Below are 22,619 nucleotides of genomic sequence, written 5' to 3'. Positions count from 1 at the left end.
AAACTCCAGTTATTTGCCAATAATCAATCAGCCAGCCAGTAAGAGGCATCTGCCTTTGGAAACCAATGCACACGTGTAGGGAGGACTTCATTAGTTTGACAGCATGTGAATGGAACTGAATGGCTAAGGAAACTAACTTCCCTTTTCTCCTCTTCTCCTTCCCCCCTTTTTTTTTTTTCTGACATCAGGGTTATTGCTGGTACCTACAAAGGCACTTTACCCCTCCCAGCAGCCAATTCCCTCACCCTCTTTTTCTCTCTCTTCTTTCTTTTCCTTTCTCTTCTTTCCTCTTTTCAGATAGAGACAGACAGGGAGAGAAAGAGATATCTACAGCCGCACTGCTCAGAAGCTTCTCTGCTGCAGGTGCACATCAGTGGCTTGAATCCAAGTAATTGCACATCGTAACATGAGTTCTATGGCATTCAACACCACTTAGCCCCCGAGGGGACTTTTTTAGGTGGGGAATATATCTAATCAATACAGTTATATCTATCTATCTATCTATCTATCTATCTATCTATCTACCTATCTCTTAATTTCTAGCAGGCAGGTAAGTCCACAAGGGTCCTAACCCATTATCTTTTTGTGCATCATACAGACCTGGGGCTTAGTCAAGCAGCTGACACACAGTAATTTGCCCTACAAATAACTGTTGAACAAATTTAAAAAAAATGTAAAAATAACAGCACAAAGTGAAGGAAGCATGGGTAAGTGATAAAAATAACGATAAGAAAGACTGCCCCAGCAACTAAATTGAATAGTCAAGTCTATCCATTATCGGCTATCTAAATGGAGGTCTAGGTCAGCCTGACACCAGGCCAGGGACTGCTCTCCAGCACAACCAGAGATTTGTACGTTAGCATGGACAAAAGGTGAGTATGCCTGTCCATGGATGCATTTTCAGCCCATTTTTATCTGCGGCCTCTCTGTGTATGCTCAAAGCTCAAGTTGGTCGATGAATGTGTGAGAATTCATACATCCGATTCTCATCCCTGCAGGCTGAATTCATAGGGTGGGGATGCTGCAGTTTTAGAGTGAGTTTTTGATGCCTGCCCTAGGGCCACCGCACAATTACTGTTCTGTTCTGCTTTGCAAAAGGAAAGGGCCTCTGACGCTGAGCCTATCCAACATGAAGGGAACTAGACCGCCAACTGCTTCCTGTTGCCAAATATTCTGCATGATGAGGTCTCTAGGTTCCCTCAGGGTCCTGAGGCAGGATGCCTCAAAGAGTGTGGATCCTTAGGACTTAACTGAAAATTCAGCTTGCATTTCTACTTGATTTTAACAGATGCTTCCCACTCCCCAGACCAGACAGAGAATCTATAACAAGCTATGGGCAGAGAGAGGACATGGGGAGAGACCTACTTGCAGGCTCTAAGCTGAGGTTTGAGTTGGGGGATTCCCCATCAGGCTTCTGGGCAAAATGAACAGAGAGGACATGCTTCCTTCCACTGTCCTTCCCCCCAAAATGGACATGGAATGGTCCCCGCTGAGGTGAACTTGCCCTTGAACTTTGAGAATAGGTGTGGATTACACACTGGATCATCTGCTTAAGTTTATACCTGCATAGTGTGGGATGATGGGCCAGGCAGGAATAAACTACAGCACATTCAAGCTTAGAGTGTTCCAAGCCGTGACCATGGACTGTGAGCCCAGATTGACTCAGAGGTAACACAGGCTCCTGTGCTAAAAGTGAATAGACATGGGCCCTGGGTCAGATCGATGGAATTTACAGTTAATGGTATTTATATACTTTCCTCATGTTTGGGAGCTTCTCCCTGCACGGACCCAGCTTTGTAGTCTCAGTTCTGACACCATCTTCCCAGACAATACATTCAGCCCACCTGCGTGTTAGATGTCAGGTCCAAGCAAAAATTAGTAAAGTCATGGGCCCCTCAGAATACGCCTAAAGTAGACTTCCTAGCTTCTCCCAACAAGATGACCCCAAATCTCATCTGCTATACTCTTACCTTTAGGTTCCTGATTATTAAACAATTTGTTCTGCTTTATATCTTTTTTAAATTTTTTAAAAATTATCTTTATTTACTAGATAGACACAGCCAGAAATTGAGAAGGAAGGGGGTGATAGAGAGGGAGGGAGACACCTGCAGCACTACTTCACCACTTGTGAAGCTTTCCCCTTGTAGGTGGGAGCCAGAGGCTTGAACCTGGGTCCTTGAGCACTGTAACATGTGTGTGTGCTCAGCCAGGTGCACCACCACCCGGCTCCCCTGCTTTGCATATGGCTCTGGGTATTATATTCATTTTGGTCATGTTAATTCTTCCAGTCCATCAACATGGAATATCTTTCCACTTCTTTGTGTCTTTTTCTGTTTCCTTGAATAGTGATTCATAATTTTCAGTAGACAGGTCTTTTCCTTCTTTTGTTAGGTTTATTCCTAGATATTTTATTGTTTTTGTTGCTATAGTAAAAGGGACTGATTTATGGATTTCTTCTTCTTCTAAATTAGTCTTTGTATAGAGGAATACTACTGACTTTTGTATGTTAATTTTGCAGTCTGACACCTTACTATATCACCTGATAATTTCCAAGAGTTTTCTGCTGGATTTTTAAAGGATATATCTTTATATATCCCATATATGTATATGTATATGTATAATCATATCATCTGCAAATAGTGAGAGTTTGACTTCTTCTCTTCCAATCTGTATCCCTTTAATTCCTTGCTCCTGCCTGATAGCTATGGCAAGAACTTCCAACACTCTGTTGAATAGTAATGGTGATAGTGGGCAGCCCTGTCTAGTACCTGAGCTGAGGGGAAATAGTAGCTAATAGCATGCATATTTTAATGTGACACTTAAATTTTCATAGAAATGGTGCTGTGGAACTCATGGTGACTTTTCAAAAGTGTTTGCATTCATGTTTTTTCTTTGTTCACTTAAGATAAATAAGACTTTTTTTTTTTTTTTAAATGGAGGTTAATGGTTTACAGTACCGGCTGTGAAACACAGACATAATCTCTCAGCCTCCACTGACAGGTATCTGGAGACACTCCCTGAACCCAGAGTGGTCTACCCCATCCTACAGCAATGTCCTTCTACCCATCCCCTCCTCTCCTTCCCCAGAGTCCATTGCTCTGGTGAAATACACCATACTGGATCCAAGTTTCACCTTCTGCTTTCCCTCACTATCCTTTTTTCCTTAAATTCTGCCTTTGAATGAGACCATCCAGCACATCACCTTTCTCTTCCTGGCTTACCTCACTCGACACAATGTCTTCAAGTTTTCTTTCTTTTCTTTTTTTAAAAGATTTTTAAAAAATATTTATTTATTCCCTTTTGTTGCCCTTGTTGTAGTCGTTGTTGGATAGGACAGAGAGAAATGGAGAGAGGAGGGGAGACAGAGGGGGAGAGAAAGACAGGCACCTGCAGACCTGCTTCACTGCTTGTGAAACAACTCCCCTGAAGGTGGGGAGCTGGGGGCTCGAGCTGGGATCCTTATGCCAGTCCTTGCACTTTGTACCACCTGCGCTTAACCTGCTGTGCTACCGCCCAACTCCCTCAAGTTTTCATATAGAAACAGAGACAGAAAGAGGGAAAGATGTGACAGCACATAGACTTCCTGGAAGGCAAAAGGCCAGGCTGAGACTGGGTCACAGGCTTGGCAGAGCAGGACCAGTCCCTATTTATACAACTTGTAAGTATTTTCAGGCTCTTTAATAAGCTGGTGTTTGCCTTCCTGGGGACTTCCATCCACCAGTCTTGGTTCTGCCATCTGGTGCTTTCTCCTCAAAAAGAAATCATCATTCAGTCAGACCTAGAGGTCTTTTCTGGGTCCTGACCAACCCATATCCTTTCCAACAGGTTCAATGCACTGCACTGCTGTCCCTCACAGGATGGAACCAGAAAGAAACAGTGAGGTAGTGAACCAAGTGACACACCAAGAGCTGAATGAGTCCCTTTCTCCCATCTGTTCACAGTATGAGGTTGTGCATACGTTCACGTTTATGGAATCTGAACTAAACGCTGCGAAAGTCCCAATATCATGCTTTTGCTTTTTCCTGTGTTTGCTATGCCTTCTGAAATTAGCTGAAGAATCTGGTGTTCTTTCTTTCTCTCTCTCTTACTTTCTTTCTTTCTATTTTTCTTCTTCCTTCCCTCTCTTCTTTCGCTTTCCTTTCCTCCCCCTTCCCTTTCCTTCCTCTTCCTACCTTCCCTTTCCTTCCTTTTCCTTCCCCATTCCTCCCTTTCCCCTCCCTTCTCTTCCCTTCCCTTCCTCCTTCTTTATTTTCTAAGTAAGTTTTGAGGCTTCCTCATTATTGCCTGATTTGTGCTCAGGTAGCAAAGCTTCTAAACACAGGAGCAGAGTTTCATGTAGACACTTATTAAATGAGGCCTATTTTTACCATCCTATCAAGACTTTCAATATCTGGACTCAATCACTAACTGTATTTACTATCCCTGCTGGCTCCACATTGCCTGAAAACTCTAAACAGCCCTTGAATCCTGTCACAAAACTGCTGACAAAACAGGAGAGCACAGAATAGTGAGAAGGGGACCAGTGGAGAGCCAGAATGTCTAACTGCAACACTGTGACCTTCTTGTTAATATAAAATTTTAATTGAGTATCCGGTGCTGAGTTTTTATTGCCGATAGGCATGTGAGTCAGTCACACACAAACAGGCTTTGTACATTCTCTACATTTTGTATGGGGCAATTCACTGTCTTATTGTTCGTAAAGATCCCATGGGAGATTTCTTTTGGAGTTCAATGATAGAAAGAAAAGAAAAAAAAAAATCTGTTGCCAGTGATAATTGAGTTGGTATAGATTTCCTTCTGTTGTGACATCTAAAACCATGGAGAGGGAAAAAATTGCTCAGCTGCTGTCTTTACTCTTTCCCGATTCCCCTTTTCATTTTCTTTTTAAAATTTTCATCTGTATTTATTTATTGGATAGAGACAGCCAGAAGTCGAGAGGAAAAAGGGAGAGAGAAAGAGAGAGAGAGAGAGAGAGAGAGAGAGAGATAGAGAGAGACCTGTGGCCCTGACTCCCCACTTGCAAAGCTTTCCCCCTGAAGGTGGAGAACAGGGATCTGAACCTTGCGCACTCTAACATGTGCGCTCAACCAGGTGCACCACCACCTGCTCCCCCTTCCTTTTCCATGTTCTTACTTAATGTGTCGGTGTCAACACATGTGACTGTTGAGCAGCTACCTTGACACAGCAGTTTGAAAAGGATGTAGGGTCTGGAAGCAAACACAGCCAAGGCACCTTCTGGGAATTCATGGTCTGTGGAGCAGTTTCTCTGCTTTTCTAGTCAAACCCTGGGAAGAATCCCCAGAGTCCACATCCTGAAGTAGCTGAGTTGTGCTGCTGCAAATCACTATTTGAATTCTGAATCTCTTGCTTTCCAAATCTGTTATGAAATTTCCATATCACTTTCCCCATGTGGTACATTATTATTGTTGTTAATGTCTGAGATGCTGCTGTGGGGCTTCACTACCAGTCTAACTTCTTCTTCTTTTTCTCCTTCGTCTTCTCTTCTTTTTCTCTCTCTCTCTCTGATAGATAGAGACTGGTCCTGAAATGAGTGCAGCCTAGAATGTTCCCAGATGTGAAAACTGGGTTGAAACATGCAGAAGAATGAAACTGAACCACCTTATCTCACCAGAAACAAAAATCAACTCCAAATGGATCAAGAACCTGGATGTTAGACCACAAACTATCAAATACTTAGAGGAAAACATTGGTGGACCACTTACCCACCTAAACCTCAAGGACATTTTTGATGATACAAACCTAACTGCAAGGAAGCCTAAAGCAGAAACAAACCAATGGGACTACATCAAATTGAAAAGCTTCTGCACAGCCAAAGAAACTATCCTACAAACAAAGAGACCACTCATAGAATGGGACAAGATTTTCACATGTCATACATCAGACAAGAGACTAATCACCAAAATATACAAAGAGTTCAGCAACTTTAGCATTAAAAAAGGAAATGGCCCCATCCAAAATGGGCAGAGGATATGAACAGAACATTCACTACTGAAGAGATACAAAAGGCTAATAAATACATGAAAAACTGCTCCATGTCGCTGATTGTCAGAGAAATGCAAATAAAGACAACACTGAGATACCACCTTACCCCATACCCCTGTGAGAATGTCATTGACTAAATCTGGAGTAGGGCACCAAAGTAAAAACCCTGTGTTGAGAGTGTGGGTGGATGTTCAGCTTCATGGTGTGGGAAGGAAGGGGGTAGAGTAGAGGGTGGGGTGGGATGGGACACAGTCTTTTTTGTTTGTTTTTAGGTTCCTACATGTATTTTTAAAATTTACTTATAGAAAAATTAATGTTTTACATTCCATAGTAAAAAAAATATTTTGTACATGCATAATATTTCCTAGTTTTCCATAGAGCAATACAACCCCCACTAGGTCCTCTATCATCCTTTTTGGACCTGTATTCTCCACCCGCACCCAATCCAGAGTCTTTTACTTTGGTGCAATACACCAATTGCAGTTCAGGTTCTACTTGTGTTTCCTCTCTCTTTTTCAAAAAAATTTCTTTATTGGGGAATTAATGTTTTCCATTCAATAGTAAATACAATAATTTGTACATGCATAATATTTCCCAGTTTTCCATATAACAATACAACCCCCACTAGGTCCTCTGTCATCCTTCTTGGATCTGTATTCTCCCCACCCACCCACCTCAGAGTCTTTTACTTTGGTGCAATATGCCAATTCCAGTTCATATTCTACTTGTGCTTTCTTTTCTGATCTTGTTTTTCAACTTCTGCCTGAGAGTGAGATCATCCCATACTCATCCTCCTATTTCTGACTTATTTCACATAACATGAATTTTTCAAGGTCCAGCCAAGATAGGCTGAAAATGGTGAAGTCACCATTTTTGATAGCTGAGTAGTATTCCATTGTGTCTATAGACCACAATTTGCTCAGCCACTCATCTGTTGCTGGACACCTGGGTTGTTTCCAGGTTTTGGCTATTACAAATTGTGCTGCTAAGAACATATGTGTACGTAGATCTTTTTAGATGGGTGTGTTGGGTTCCTTAGGATATATCCCCAGGAGGGGAATTGCAGGATCATAGGGTAGGTCCATTTCTAGCCTTCTGAGAGTTCTCCAGACTGTTCTCCACAGAGGTTGGACCAATTGACATTCCCACCAGCAGTGCAGGAGGGTTCCTTTGACCCCACAACCTCTTCAGCATTTGCTGCTGGTACTTCTTCTGATGTATAACATTCTCACAGGAGTGAAGTGGTATCTCATTGTTGTCTTTATTTGCATTTCTCTAACAATCAAAGACTTGAGCATTTTTTCATGTGTTTCTCAGCCTTTTGGATCTCTTCCGTGGTGAATATTCTGTCCATGTCCACACTCCATTTTTGGATGGGGTTACTTGTTTTCTTGTGGTTGAGTTTGGTAAGCTGTTTATATATTTTGGTTATTAGACTGTTTGATTTGATGTATGGCGTGTAAAGATGTTCTCCCATTATGTGAGGGGTCTCTTGGTTTGGGTAGTGGTTTCTTTTGCTGTGCAGAAGGTTTTAAATTTGATGTAGTCCCATGGGTTCATGCTTCCCTTAGTCTTCTTTGTAACTGGATTTGTTTCATTGAAGATGTCTTTAAAATTTATGCAGAAAAGAGTTCAGCCAATATTTTCCTCTAAGTATCTGACAGTTTCTGGTCTAACATCCAAGTCCTTGATGCACTTGGAATTTACTTTTGTAGTTGGTAAAATACAGTGTTTCAACCCATTTTTTTCCAACACCATTTGTTGAAAAGACTCTGCTTTCCCCATTTAATAGTCTGGACATTTTTGTCAAAGAATAGATGTCCATAGGTGTGGGGGCTCACTTCTGGGCTCTCAATTGTATTCCACTGGTTAGTGTGTCTATTCATGTTCCAGTACCAAGCAGTTTTGATGATAATGGCCCTATAATACAATTTGAAATCTGGGAGTGTGGTGCCTCCAGTTCTGTTCTTTCTTCTCAAGATTGTTTTGGCAATTGTAGATCTTTTCTGGTTCCAGATAAACATTTGTGGCATTTGTTCTATTCTCCTTAAAAATGTGTTTGTGATCTTGATGGGGATAGCATTAAATTTGTAGATGGCTCTGGGTAGTATATTCATTCTGATGATGTTAATTCTTCCAACCCATGAACATGGAATATCTTTCCACTTCTTTGTGTCTTTTTCGTTTCCTTGAGATGTGACTCATAATTTTCAGTAGACAGGTCTTTTCCTTCTTTTGTTACATTTACTCCTAGACATTTTATTGTTTTCTGTTGCTATAGTGAAAAAAAAATATTTCTGGATTTCAACTTCTAACTTAGTGTTTGCATAGAGGAATGCCACTGACTTTTGAATGTTAATTTTATAGCCTGACACCTTACTGTATTACCTGATGATTTCCAAAAGCTTCTTGCTGGATTCCTTAGGTTTTTCTATATATACCAGCATGTCATCTGCAAATAGGGAGAGTCTGACTTCTTCTCTTCCAATCTGTATCCCTTTAGTTCCTTGCTCCTGCCTGATTGCTATGGCAAGAACTTCCAAAACTATGTTGAATAATAATGGTGATAAAGGGCAGCCCTGTCTAGCACCTGATCTGAGGGGAATGCTTCTAGTTTTTCACCACTGAGTATGATGTTTGCTGTAGGTTTGCTATATAGAGACTCTACTATCTTCAGGAATTTTCTGTCAATTCCCATTTTTTGTAGTGTTTGATCATAAAGGGATATTGTATTTTGTCAAAGGCTTTCTCTGCATCTATTGATATGACCATGTAGTTTTTGGTCTTGCTTTTATTGATGTGGTGGATCACACTGATTGATTTATGTATATTAAACCAACCTTGCACCCCTGGGATAAACCCCTCTTGGTCATGATGAATAATCTTTTCAATAGACTGCTGTATCTGATTGGCTAGAATTTTGTTCAATATTTTAGCATCTATGTTCATCAGAAATATTGGTCTGTAGTTTTCTTTTTTGGTTGTGTCCCTGTCTGCTTTTGGTGTCAAAGTGATGTTGGCTTCATAGAAACTGGAAGGGAGTATTCCAGTGTCTTCAAACTTCTGGAAGACTTTTAAAAGTAGAGGTATTAGTTCTTCTTTGAAGGTTTTGTAGAATTCATTTATAAAACCATCTGGGCCAGGACTTTTATTTTTTGGGGAGATTTTTGATAACTGTTTCAATTTCATTAGCTGTGATGGGCCTATTCATGTTATCTAGTTTCTCTTTACTTAATTTTGGAAGTTCATAGGGTACCCAGGAAATTGTCATTTTTTCCAGGTTCTCTAGCTTGGTGGCATATAGTTGTTCATAGAAGTCTTGCAGGATATGCTGAATTTCTGCAGTGTCTTTTGTGATATTTCCTCTTTCATTTATGATCCAATTTATTTGGGTCTTCTCCCTTTTTTTGTTTTGTGAGTTTGGCTAAAGGTTTGTTGATTTTATTCACTCTTTCGGAGAACCAACCTTCACTTTCGATGATTTTTTGTATGGTTTTCTTATTTTCAATGTTATTGAATTCTGCCCTAACTTTAGTTGCTTCTGTCCTGGTTGCTTTAGGGTTCCTGTATTCTTCTTCTAGGTCTTTAAGGTGTACAATCAGGCTGTTTGCGCTTTTTCTTATTTCCTAAAGTGTGCTTGTATGGCTATGAGCTTCCCTCTCAGTGCTGCCTTAGCTGCATCTCAAATATTTTGATAGCTTGTGTCTTCATTTTCATTGAACTCTCAAAACATTTTGATTTATTCCTTGATTTCCTCTTGGACCCAGTGGTTGTTAAGAAGTGTACTGTTGAGCTTCCACATTTTGGGACTCTTACTAATCTTTTGTTGATTGTTAAGTGTTAGTTTCATTCCACTGTGGTCTGAGAAGATACTTGGGATGATTTCAATGCTCTTGAATTTGCTGATGGTGTCTTTGTGGGCTAACATATGGTCTGTCCTTGAGAATGACCCATGTGGACTTGAATAAAATTTTTATTCCTGTTTCTTGGGATGAATGACTGACAATGTCCAATGGTTTTAGTTTATCTATCTCCTCATTTACCTCCTTCACACCTTTATTTTCTGTCTGGATGGTCTCTCAGGTTGAGATAGTGGGGTGTTGAAGTCCCCTACTATGACTACGTGTTGATGTTAATATATTGCTATAGCTCTTTCAGTAGAGGTTTGATGTATTTAGATGGCTTCTCATTGGGTGCTTAGATGTTAATAATTGTTAAGTCCTCTTGATTGACTGATCCTCTGAGCATTAAGTAGTATCCTTCCCTATCTTTTTAAATTTTATTTATTTTAAAGTCTATCATGTCATACATGAGAATAGCTGTTCCTGCCCTTTTTTGTGGGTCACTGGCTTGTATGATAGTTTTCCATCCTTTCACTTTAAGTCTGTGTTTGTCTTGTTGAGTTAGGTGGGTTTCCTGTAGACAGCATATTGTTGGGTTGTGTTTTCTGATGCATCTTCCTACTCTGTGCCTTCTAATAGGTGAATTCAGGTCACTGGCATTGATAGGTATCAAAGACTGAAGATATTTTAACGCCATTCTTGTAGAGTTTTAGAGTGTTCTGATAGATGGCCTATTTATGGTGGTCTGACTGTTTATAGGAGACTTTTCATAACTTCTTTCAGGGCAGGCTTGGTGATAGTTGATTCTTTCAACTCTTGCTTGTCTGAGAAGGTTTTTATGCCTCCATCTAGTCTGAATGACAGTCTAGAAGGATACAGTAGTCTTGGTTGAAAGCCTTTCTCATTGAGCACTCAATAGATGTCTTGCCATTCTCTTCTGGCCTGTAGTGTTTGTGTGGAGAAGTCTGCTGCTAATCTGATGGGTTTTCTTCTGCAGTTGACTCTTTGTTTCTCTTGCAGCCTTCAGGATCCTTTCTTTATGCTTATTCCTTTTCTTTCTAACAGGATGTGTCTTGGACCCTTTGGGCTTCTTGAATGTTTATGTATTTCATGTCATCTAGACTAGAAAATTTTTCAGCTATTATGTCCTGAAGAATGTTTTCTTCCCCTCCCTCTCTTTCTTTCTCTGGTAAGCCTATAATGAGTGTATTATTCCTTTTGAAGTCATCCTATAGGTCTCCGTTGTTGTTTTAAGTATCTTAATCTCTTTTTGAGATCTCTTATTTCTTCTTTAGTTGTCTCTAATTCGTCCTTGATCTTGCTAATTCTGTCTTCAGCCTCATTGATTCTATTCTCTCTGCCCTCTACTGTTTTCTGGAGTTCATCTATTTTGTTACCATGTTCTGATACTGTTTTAGCTTGTTCAGCTACTTGTTTTCTTAGCTCAGTTATTTCAACCTTCAGCTCTCTAATAACCTTGAGATAATTAGTGTTTTCTTCCAGAGTCTCATTAGTTGTTTCTGCATTTCTGATGACAATTCTTTCAAACTCTTTACTCACTCATGTGATTATTTCCTTAACTAGTGTTTGTATGTTGACATCACTATTTTGTGGTTCAATCTTTGGGGGGCTTTTATTTGGAGTCTTATCCTGGTTTATTTCTCCAATATTTCTTCTTGTTGGTTTAACCATTCTATATAGTATGTTATGAGGTGCCTCTCTCAGTACTGTTTAAATTACTGATCACTCTTGCCTGGATTGACTTGTGTCAAAGTACGGTAATTAAAGGTTTCTTTTTCTTCCCTGTAGGGTATGGGAGCCTGACGACTCTTAAAGTATAAGTAGGCTTCTTAGATTAATCACTGACTCCTGACCAAGAGATAAAGCAGGGTGGTGCAGAGATAATCCAGTGGTTATGCAAAGATACTCTCATAGCCCCACTGTTAGACCACTGAGGTATAGATCTTCTCCTGAGTTTCCTCGTTAGTTCTCTGTCTCCTGGTGTCAGCACAGGGACTCCTCCCCCCCCCCCCCCCCCCCCCGCTCCAGATTCTGATGGCAGTAGCAATGGAGACTCACAGCTGCATTAGGGGAGTCCTCTCCTTCCTTCAGCCGTCTTTTTGTTCGTGAAACAGACTTGAGGTGGTGTCTCAACTAGTAAACTGGCGGACTGTTACTAGACACTTAATCTCTTCCTAGGCTCCTCTCTGTCCACAAGCCACACGTGTTTGTACTCACTGGTGATTTGGTGGGTTCCTGAAGTTGTTCTAGTCTTGTCTTATTGCGGTCCTAGGTAGTCTCCTTTGGTATTCCTAGTTGACCCAGGAGAGGAGACGGGACACAGTCTTTTCATGGTGGGAATGGTGTTTATGTACACTCCTATTAATTTGTAGTCATATAAATCACGAATTAATATGAGGGGAAAATTGAATGTCTCAAACTTTTTCATCACAGAGTCTTTTTAATACATAGGCTGAGTCTTTGATATGTTGACTCTCTTAAAAGCTTAGACCAGGTAGACCAGAAGCAACCAGTGGCACAGCTATGTACAAATAATGTCAAAGGACATAAATTATGGTGATGTATGTTGTGAATGTTTCAGCAAATCGTAACAAAGGGATATTTCAAAGTTAACCCAATTGCCAAATAATATGATTATAGCAATAAGTATCTACTGTCTTCTTAAGCCCTAAGACAACAGGAATCTTCCCCTTCCTTTATAGAGCCTATGTTTCTCCCAATCCTGGAACCTCTGGGGTAGGGCTCACTTCCCTGCATGCTTCTCTCAAGTAAAGCCACATGATATTACGTCCGCTGATTCCAACCTAATCAATGCAACAAGTACCATCTCAGCATGCTTCACCTCAGACGTCAGGCATGGATTGCCAACCCTTCACCCTCATTACTCGGGTGAGGCCTTTTATTTCATGGTATTCTCTACTTCCATTCCAGGAGGTTCATTTCCTAAAAAAATCCCAAAACCTAGATATAGTACAGGTCCCGTAATATAGAGCATATGTTCACATGTATCCATAAATTAGGGCAAAACATATACCTGAAAGCAAAAATACACACTAGTCTGTAGTGAGTCAGTATCAAGTTCATAATGAAATAGTGTCTACTTAGACTTAGATACCCTCCTCACCTACTTCCTATTACAGTTCTCTCACTCACTCCAAAGTTAACTTTATCAAAGCAAGGACTGCAAAAGCTGAATAAGGGCAAGAGACTGGCATACTTTAATGATGACTCTTTAGTAACTATCAGGCCATTCGAACAGCTGGGGCCCTAATCAGGGAGTCCTGAGTCTCCCAAACAGACTTCATGGGCCTAGACCTTGAATAAATCTCTCTCTCCATTGTTTCTGGTCATCTCTATCAGGAACAACAAAATAGACCCCTTTGTGGGCCCCCATAGGACATTGCCCTCAACCTGGATCAACAATGATAGAGAATGTTTCATCCTGCAAAGGGAGGATAGACAACATACTTTATGCTACACCTGAGGAAGATGGGTTGATACTGGGGCAGCATGGAATGTTCCTACTCATGACCACAGAATGTGAGCTCAGATCTAGAGGGATGTAGAGGTCACACAGGCTCCTAAGCTTATTATGGGCCCCAGATCACATCAAATTAATGGGGTTTACAGTAATATTTATACCACTTTTACATATTAGAGAGCTACTCTCTTCCCTGATCCAGCTTTCTGGTCCTTTTCCCAGCCATGACATCATCTCCCCAGACAACAATTAGGATCTACCTGCATATCAGATTTCAGGCTCAGGCAAACAAACAAACAAACAAACAAAAAACCTAGTATAGTTACAAGCCATTTGAAATAGAACTAAAATATGCCTACTAGCTATCTACAAAATAGAGGACCACCCCCAACACTTCATCTGCACTATTCCAGCCTTTAGGTCCATGATTGTTCAACAATTTGTTTGGCTTTGTATATTAACTCTCTTTTCAGCCACCTGGTTCTTGATGCTAGCAGGATGTGACCAGACTTCCCTGGACAGTCAACCTCACCAATGTGCCTTGGAGCTCCGCCTTCCCAGAGCCCTTCCCCACTAGAGAAAGAGAGAGACAGGCTGGGAGTATAGATCGACCTGTCAATGCCCATGTTCAGCAGGGAAGCAATTACAGACCTTTAAACTTCTGCATCCCACAATGATCTTGGTTCCATACTCCCAGAGGGTTAAAGAATAGGAAAGCTATCATTGGAGGGGATGGTATATGGAGGTCTGGTGGTGGGAATTGTGTGAATATGTACCCCTCTTATCGTATGGTTTTGTCAGTGTTTCCTTTTTATAAATAAAAAGTTAAAAAAAAATGATAATGATAATAGTTAACGTGAAAAAAAAAAACCAAAAACCTAAGACAGCAGGAACGTCCTGCTTCCTCTATAGAGCCTATATTTCCCCAGTCCTGGGACCTGTAGAGTGGGACTCACTTTCCTTTAAGCTCTACTCAATTTATACCAAATGATATTGCATCTACCGATCCCAACCTAATCAACCCAATGAGTACCACCTCAGCATGCTTCACTTCAGACTGTGTCCAGAGACCCCACAACACTTCATCTGCACTATTCCAGTCTTTAGGTCCATGACTGTTCAATAATTCGTTTGGCTTTGAATGTTAACTCTCTTTTTAACCACCAGGTTCCAGATGCTAGCATGATGCCAACCAGACAGATGACCCCACCAATGTGTCTTGGAGCTCTGCTTCCCCAGAGCCCCACCCTACTAGGGAAAGAGAGAGGCAGGCTGGGAGTATGGATCGACCAGTCAACATGCATGTTCAGCGGGTAAGCAATTACAGAAGCCAGACCTTCCACCTTCTGCATCCCACAATGACCTTGGGTCCATACTCCCAGAGGGATAAAAAATAGGAAAGCTATCAGGGGAGGGGATGGGATACGGAGACGGTGGTGGAATTCTGTGGAGTTGTACCCCTCTTATCCTATGGTTTTGCTAATGTGTCCTTTTTTAAATAAATAAAAAAATTTAAAAAATGGAATAGGATGGTGGTATTTTCAAAATTTCAATGTTGTAGTCTAAAAAACTAACTCATTCAACATTGATTTATTAAAACCAGTGAAACAGCTCAAATTATTAGAGAACTGCGCTGGGATGCCTAGAACTCCAGGCACTGCATTCACTGGAGTGGCTCCCTGGATTCTTCTTTTCATATGTGAAATTCTCTACCTCATATAAGATAAATAAATAAATCCTAACCATTAAATAAATTAGGGCAAAATATATACCTGGAAGCAAAAATACACAATAGTCTGTAATGAGGCAGTATAAAGTTTATAATGAAATAGTATCTACTTAGACTTAGATACCCTCCTCACCTACTTCCTATTACACTTCCCTCACTCACTCCAAAGCTAACTTATCAAAGCAAGGGCTGCAAAAGCTGAATAAGGGCAAGAGACTGGCATACTTTAACAATGAAGCTTCCTCCCTGCTGGTGGGGCTAGGAGCATGGACCCACTGGGCCCTCGTGCAAGGCAACTTGTATGCTCAGTCAGGGCATCACCCCCAGCTCCTACAGTGCACTTTTGAATATTAAAAATAGGTAGTTCATAATATCTACTTTGCCAACATAGAGGAGCAATATTTAAAAAACATCAACCTTGAAAAGTTAAACCTGTCCAGGGCAGTGAGCCTGTAATAGAATAGAAAGGTAAAAACAAACACTACTAGGAATTAGCTATAAACAAACAAACAAAAACAAAACATCATGTGGTTATGTCTGTTTCAATGGACACACGGTGCTTTAGTAATAAGCAAAATGACATCAGGAATAGGATTTCACTGGTCAGATTAGCTACATACTACATAGCACCTTAAATATAATTCAACTGGTACAATTACTGGGGACATTCTCTGCCTTCTCAGTTAAGGAAAGATGCTGTTAAGGAGATAGACAGTCTGGTGGAACAGGATTCCTGACTAAAACTTGAACACAAAACTGTCTTTATTTCCATCTGCCAGTTTCATAAACTTTCTGGTTTTGAGACTACTGCTTTTATACTTTCCTGGATCAATGCTTGCGTAGCTATTTGGATACAAAATTATTCCTTGTCTTAGAGTTCTCATGTTGACTTCAGTAAGAAGGAGAAAGAGAAATAAAGAGGGAAAGAGGAAGGAAAGAAGGAAGGAAGGAAGGAAGGAAGGAAGGAAGGAAGGAAGGAAGGAAGGAAGAAAGGAGGAGGGAGGGAGAGAAGAAAGGAAATAGGATCCAGTGGTGGTGCATCTGGTTGAACGCACACACTACAGTGCTCAAGCACCCAGGTTCAAGTCCCTGGTTCCCATCTGTAGAGGGAAAGCTTCACAAGTGGTGAAGCAGGGCTGCATGTGTCTCTCTGTCTCTTTCCCTCTCTCTCAATTTCTGGCTGTCTATACCCAATAAATAAAGATAATAAAAATTTTTAAAAAAGGAAGGAGAGGGGAGAGGGGAGGGGAAATGAAGGGAAGGGGAGAGAAAGGAGTGGAGAGGGGAGGGAGAAGGAGGAGATCAAAGGAGAAGAGCTGCTGAAGGAGAGGGTCTCAGAGGTTCTCTGCACATACCACTCCGTTCACTGACAGCAGTTGGTCTCCTCTCTTGAGGCCTCCATGCCTTTCAGCCACCCCTCCAGGGATGATGCGGGAAATGTAAATGGGGGAATTCTGCTCCTTGCCACCCATCACGTTAAAGCCAAGGCCTTCATCTGTCTTCGGCAGCTCCACTACTCGAGGGTGGGAGTGGCCTTCGCTAGCTGCGAAAGCTGCCACTGTTGCCTGAAAGAAGAGAGGGAGCCGGGAAATTAGGCTGATCATCTGCTCTGCGGAGGGCAGCTCCTCTTCTACAGAACTTTCCTGTGGAAGAGAGGCAGGAAGAGTACAGAAGCAGAGGGTCTGTTCTAGACATCCTCTGTGATTCCCGCCTCTCTAGAAAGCTCAGCCTGCCTACTTCCAGCTTGCCACAGTGCATCCAGTACTTGAAGACTTTCTCTTCTTAGGGCCAGGTGGAGGTATACCTGGCTGAGCACCCATGTTACAAGGCGCAAGGATACAAGTTTGAGTCCCTGCCCCCCACCTGAAGGGGAAAGCTTCACTGGTGGTGAAGCAGGGCTGCAGGTGTCTCTCTGTCTCTCTCCCTCTCTGTCTTCCCTTCCCCTCTTAACTTCTTTTCTCTATCTCTATCCAATAATAAACATAATACTTAAAAAGACTTTTTAAAAACATTTTTTCTTTTCTTTTTTACTATGATTTATTTTTAGGTAAAGACAGAGAAATTGAGAGGGAAGGGGGAGATAGCGAGGGAGAGAGACAGAAAGACACCTGCAGCCCTGCTTCACCACTCCTGAAGCTTTCCCCTTGCAAGCAGGGGCTGTAATGTGTGCATTTAGCCAGATGTGCCATCACCTGGTCCCTGACTTTCTCTTCTTCATAAAAATCTTCCCCAATTACTTCTGCAGAAGCACTCCCTGCTATTCTTGGACTGCAGTTCACTCTGGCATGCACACTGCCTACAGATGGTGCTGACACCACCAGGCTGAACATGCAGGTAGACCATGAAAACCCAGAGTGTAGAGACTGTGGGTCACACTTCTTTGTATGGCACTCAGGTGAACTCAGTGCTTGCATGGAAGTGCTCAGAAATATTTACTCAGTATATTTGGAAGACTTGTAACAGTGCGTGCATGTGTGTGTGTGTGTGTGTGTGTGTGTGTGTGTGTGTGTAGTGAGTACAGGTAGATTTTTCTTGTCACTAGACCACTGACTTAGCCAATGTAGTTCATTTAAGAAAAAACAACAAAACAGAGAGTCTCAGTGGCCAGGTGGTGGTGCACCTGGCTGAGCACACATATTACAATGAGCAAGGATCCAGGTTTGAGTCCCCTGGTCCCCACCTGCAGGGGGAAAGCTTTGCAAGTGATGAAGCAGGGCTGCAGGTGTCTCTCTGTCTCTCTCCCTCTTTGTCTCCCCCTTCTCTCTTGATTTCAGACTGTCTCTGTCCAATAAATATACATAAGGGCTGGGTGGTAGTGCAGTGGGTTAAGTGCACGTGGCACAAAGCCCAAAGGACCTGGTTCGAGCCCCTGGCTTCCCACCTGTGGGGGGGGGGGGTCACCTCACAAGCGGTGAAACAGGTCTGGTGTCTGTCTTTCTCTTCCCCTGTCTTCCCCTCCTCTCTCGATTTCTCTCTCTCCTGTCTAATGACAACAACAGCAATGGCAACAATAACAATAACAAGGGCAACAACAAGGGAAAAATGGCCTCCAGGAGCAGTGGATTTGTGGTGCAGGCACCGAGTCCCAAAGATAACCCTAGAGGCAAAAATAAATACAGATAATAAAAAATTTAAAAAAGTGAGAGTCTCTAAAAGAAAACAAAAGCCAAAATAAAGCAGAGGATGCACAGAGAGCCTTGTCATTCCACATCCACTGCATATTATTAAAGGGGGCCTGCCCTACCCGCTGAAATAGGATGTTTCTCCCCCTGTGCTTTGTTCTACTATTTCAACTGGTGTAGTCATGCAGGGGAAAATAAAACATTCCATGATTTTATACTCAGGGTCTATAAACTATCATTTAACCTGGACGTGACTTTCTTTTAAAAAAAATCATACGCTTTGGAAACATAAAGGTGGCTAAAACAACTTACCAGTAGCTCCCACCCCCAAGGAAATAAAGTGGCAGTACTGAAGTGGTTCTTCATCAAGAACAAGATCCTGTGCCTGCTTGTATTCCCCACTCCCATTAACCTTTCTTAACTGCAGCCGATCAGATGCCTCCATAACGCAACTGCATGGACACACTCAACACAGCGATTCCCAAGTAAGGGTCACTCTTTTGCACACACAGCTGGCATTCTCCACGGAGCAAAGATGCTACTGCCTGCACTGAGGGGCAGAGGGTGAGTGCGATGGGAGGGGCGGCTTGTGTTTTAGCTCTGTGCATTTATTCACTCATTAACATTTGGCTGTCATGCACGGATTTTAATAGCTGACATGGAGGCAATGCAGACAGCACATAAGCAGCCAGAAGATACCGTGAAGCTGCACCATTCTGCTTCTGTCCTGCTGCCCTACAGGAATGAGAAGTGAGGGTGATTCAAAATACGGCATGATTCACTTTTCCCTTGATTAAACTGTGTAGGGATCACTTGTTCCCTCTGTGTGTTCCACTTGAGTACAAACCAGGCATGATGTCATGATAATTATATCCTGTTCCACCCCTACCCCCCAGGGTTGGGGAAAAAAAACATGTTCAAAGCGACAGTATTCGATTACCGAACAAAAACTCAAAGTCAGAAAAGAAACCAGACAAAAGATGATAGAACCAGTTCAATGGGTAATTCTGATTACTTCTCACCAGTTCATATTTCTTATGTATCATCAGAGAGAGAAAGACTGTGAAATAATCAAGGTGTGTCGCCATTAGGACATTCTGTGTTTGTATTGTAAGAGCTGCATCAGCGATGTTTGCTTTTAAAACTATTGCTTCCAGGCTGGGGGAAAAACATAATGGTTCTGCAAAAGACTTTCATGCCAGAGGCTTTGAGGTCTCAGGTTCAATCCCCAGCACCACCACTAGCCAGAGTTGAGCAGGGCTCTAGTCTCTCTCTCTCTTTTTCTCTTTGTACAACTTCTGAAAGTTCATTCAGAAAGTTTGTTGCATAGGCTGGGGAGGTAGCATAATGGTTCTGCAAAAAAAGTTTCTCTTGCCTGAGGCTCTGAGGTCCCAAGTTTAATCCCTAGCACATTGTCAGCCAGAGCTGAGGAGGGCTCTGGTCTTTCTCTCTGTATCTCTCTCATTAACAAGAAAAGAAGTAAAATAAAACTACTGTTTCCTAATGGTTGATTTCTGGATGATTTCATGATCCTCATGTGATTGCATTTTCCACGAGTAGGGTCTCTGAGATCTCTGCACTTGAGTCTTTGAAAAGCAAATGTGGTGGGGCCAGGTGGTGGCGTACCTGGTTGCATGTTACAATATGCAAGGACTCGGGTTCAAGCCCCTGGTCCCCACCTGCACGGGAAAGCTTCACGAGTGGTGAAGCAGGGCTGCAGGTGTCTCTCTGTGTCTCTCCAGCTCTATCTCCCCTTCTCAATTTCTGGCTGTTTCTATCCAATAGATCAATAAAGATAATACAAAATTTAGAAAAAGGAAGAGAAAGAGAGAGAGAGAAAGAGAGAAAGAGAGAGAAAGAAAGGAAGAAAGACAGGGGCTGGGTAGTGGTGCACCTGGTTGAGTGCAAATGTCACAGTGCTCAAGGACCTAGGTTCGAGCCCCCAGTCCCCACATGCAGGGAGAAAGCTTTGCCAAGTGATGAAGCAGGGCTGCAGGTGTCTCTCTGTCTCTCTCTGTTTCCCCCTTCCTTTCGACTTCTGGCCTTCTCTATCTAATAAATAAAGGTAATAAAAATAATAATATAAAGAAAGAAAGACAGACAGAAAAGCAAAAGTGGTCATGGCCAGAGGTCACGAACCCTGTGCTTCTCAGGCCCATGGGGTGTTCCCTCAGCTCAGCTGAACACATGAGAGAAGTCCACATCAGTGGGTGTCAGGGGAATCCATGTCTAACTTCAGTCCAGTAGTCAAACGTCTGCCAAGAGATTGTTGTGCACTATGTGGGAGTCAGGGGCTTTTGTTTTTGGATCAGAGGGAGAGGCCGGAAAACCATGTGAAGCCATTTACGATGAACCGGTTGTTTTGCTTGGGCCAAAGGGACAGTTAGTGCATTTCATGAAAGAGTCATTCTCCTGTCTTCAGCTACAGCAGAAATATTCAGTTTTCCATGAGGATGTTTTCACCTGGGAAGGAGTACTGGTTCTAGACTCTGGGCTGCCACTGATGTCTAAATTCTCTTACAGTGTACACACAAGAACACCTGAAAACACACACACGCACAGTCAGTGACTAGGTTGCTGGGGTCAAAGGTTTTTCAAAAGCTGCTCAAGTCTCACCTTTGCTGTGGCCCTGGCTCGGAATTCAGGACAGCCATTGACAGTTATCGTTTCATGCATGTACTGATACACCTAAAACGTTCACATAAAAAACAGTGTGTCAGAACGTGAAGAACACTTATTGTTTTTTTCTTTTTTAGCAGATAGGACAATGCATTTCCTTTTAAATTTCTATTTATTTATTTATTATGGGATAGAGACAGAGAGAAATTGAGAGGGGAGGGGGAGACAGAGAGGGAGAGAGACAGAGAGACACCTGCAGCCCTGCTTCACCACTTGTGAAGCTTTCCCCCTGCAGGTGGGGACCAGGGGGCTTGAACCTGAGTTCTTTTGCACTGTAGTGTGTGCACTCAACCAGGTGTGCCACCACCCGCACCCCTATGGACATTTGCAATGGAAGAAGTTCCACGGCACACGATTAAATGGGATGGAACCAATTATCCTGGTGATCTGCGTCAAAACACCTACTGAATTTTTTTTTTTTTTTTTGGTGGCGGAGAAGGGGTGAGGGAATGGACTGAGGGCAATCACTTTAAAAAATCATACAGGTTGATGATCTGGAAATAGATACAAACATTCAAATACACCTAAAAACCAGTTGTCAACTGAGGTCTTACCCAACCTGTTTCTATGAACTCTTAACAGTTATAATCAGCACACAACACTCTCAGTCCTCAAACAAGGAAATGTCCTCAAGGTCTTTAAATAAGGATCTGTGCTTTAACATTTGAAAACACACAGATCACTTTCTTGGGGAAGTGCTGAAGTGGAAGACTGTTGTTCCGACAGGTGTACAACATCACATCTCCACAAGGAAAAGTGTTCAGATACTGCACCCTCCCACCTGATAGCACAGGGGCCCACACTTCCCCACCCTGTGCCTTTAGAGCCTTTGGACGTGCTGCTATAGACCACATCTAATTAAGTTTCATCCTGTATTTATCCCCTCTCCTGCCCTCTCTATTTCCTTTTCTTTTTGTGACTGGGGCTGTAGTCAGGGCTCAGAGCTGGTACTACAAATCCATCACACCCAGTAAACATTTCCCCCGTTTTTTCCCCTTTCTATTTTATTTGGCAGGACAGAGAGAAATTGAGAGGGGAGGGGAAGATAGAGAGGGAGAGAGACAGAGAGACACCTGTAGCCCTGCTTCATCACTTCTGAAGCTTTCCCCCTGCAGGTGGGGACCAGGGGCTTGAGCCGGGGTCCTTGTGCACTGTAATGTGTGCGCTTAGCTGGGTGCAACACTGCCTGACTCCCTGCTTCTTCATTTCTTTTTTGTCACTAGGGTTCTCACTGGGGCCCAAAGTCTGCTCAATGAATCCACAGCTCCCATTGACCTTTTCTTTCTTTCCTTTCCTTTCCTTTCCTTTCCTTTCCTTTCCTTTCCTTTCCTTTCCTTTCCTTTCCTTCCTTCCTTCCTTTTTCCCTCTCATTTAATACAACAGAGAGAAATTAAGATGGGGAGGGAAAATAGATGATAGATAGATAGATAGATAGACAGGCAGACATACAGACATACAGACTGACTGACCTACAGCACTGCTTCACAGCTTGTAGCATCACGTTACTTTGCATGAGGACCTGGGTGCAAGCCCCAGAGCTTTATGAGTGATGAAGCAGAGCTCCATCCATCCATGTTTCTTTCTTTCTTTCTTCTTCCCTCCTTCCCATTCTTCCTTCCCTCCCATCCCTCCATCTCTCTGTCTCTATTGCAAAAGAAAGGAAAAAGGAGGGAGTCACAGGCAGTGGAACATGTGTTAGAGAGCAGACCTCACATGCACAAGGACCTGTGTTCAAGCCCCTA

At 42.3% G+C, this 22,619-nt stretch overlaps 1 protein-coding gene across 7 annotated transcripts in view; it reads right to left on the bottom strand.

Moving 5' to 3' along the window:
* The window catches only part of LIN7A (lin-7 homolog A, crumbs cell polarity complex component), a 194,428-nt gene that overhangs the window by 51,484 nt on the left and 120,325 nt on the right, over positions 1-22,619 (bottom strand). For 6 of the 7 annotated variants that reach the window (XM_016185596.2, XM_007517209.3, XM_060191511.1 and 3 more), the window contains 2 exons: positions 20,815-20,886; positions 16,432-16,641 (listed from right to left, as the gene is read on the bottom strand). In XM_016185596.2, coding sequence (XP_016041082.1) covers positions 16,432-16,641; positions 20,815-20,886 — 282 coding nt within the window. The remainder of the gene's footprint in view (positions 1-16,431; positions 16,642-20,814; positions 20,887-22,619) is intronic. The other variant, XM_060191510.1, reaches the window with a different exon arrangement.

Source organism: Erinaceus europaeus, chromosome 5 (assembly GCF_950295315.1).
Source record: "Erinaceus europaeus chromosome 5, mEriEur2.1, whole genome shotgun sequence".
Classification (NCBI taxonomy): domain Eukaryota; kingdom Metazoa; phylum Chordata; class Mammalia; order Eulipotyphla; family Erinaceidae; genus Erinaceus; species Erinaceus europaeus.
The sequence above is the reverse complement of the archived record's forward strand: the minus strand, read 5'-3'. Positions and strand labels throughout refer to the sequence as shown.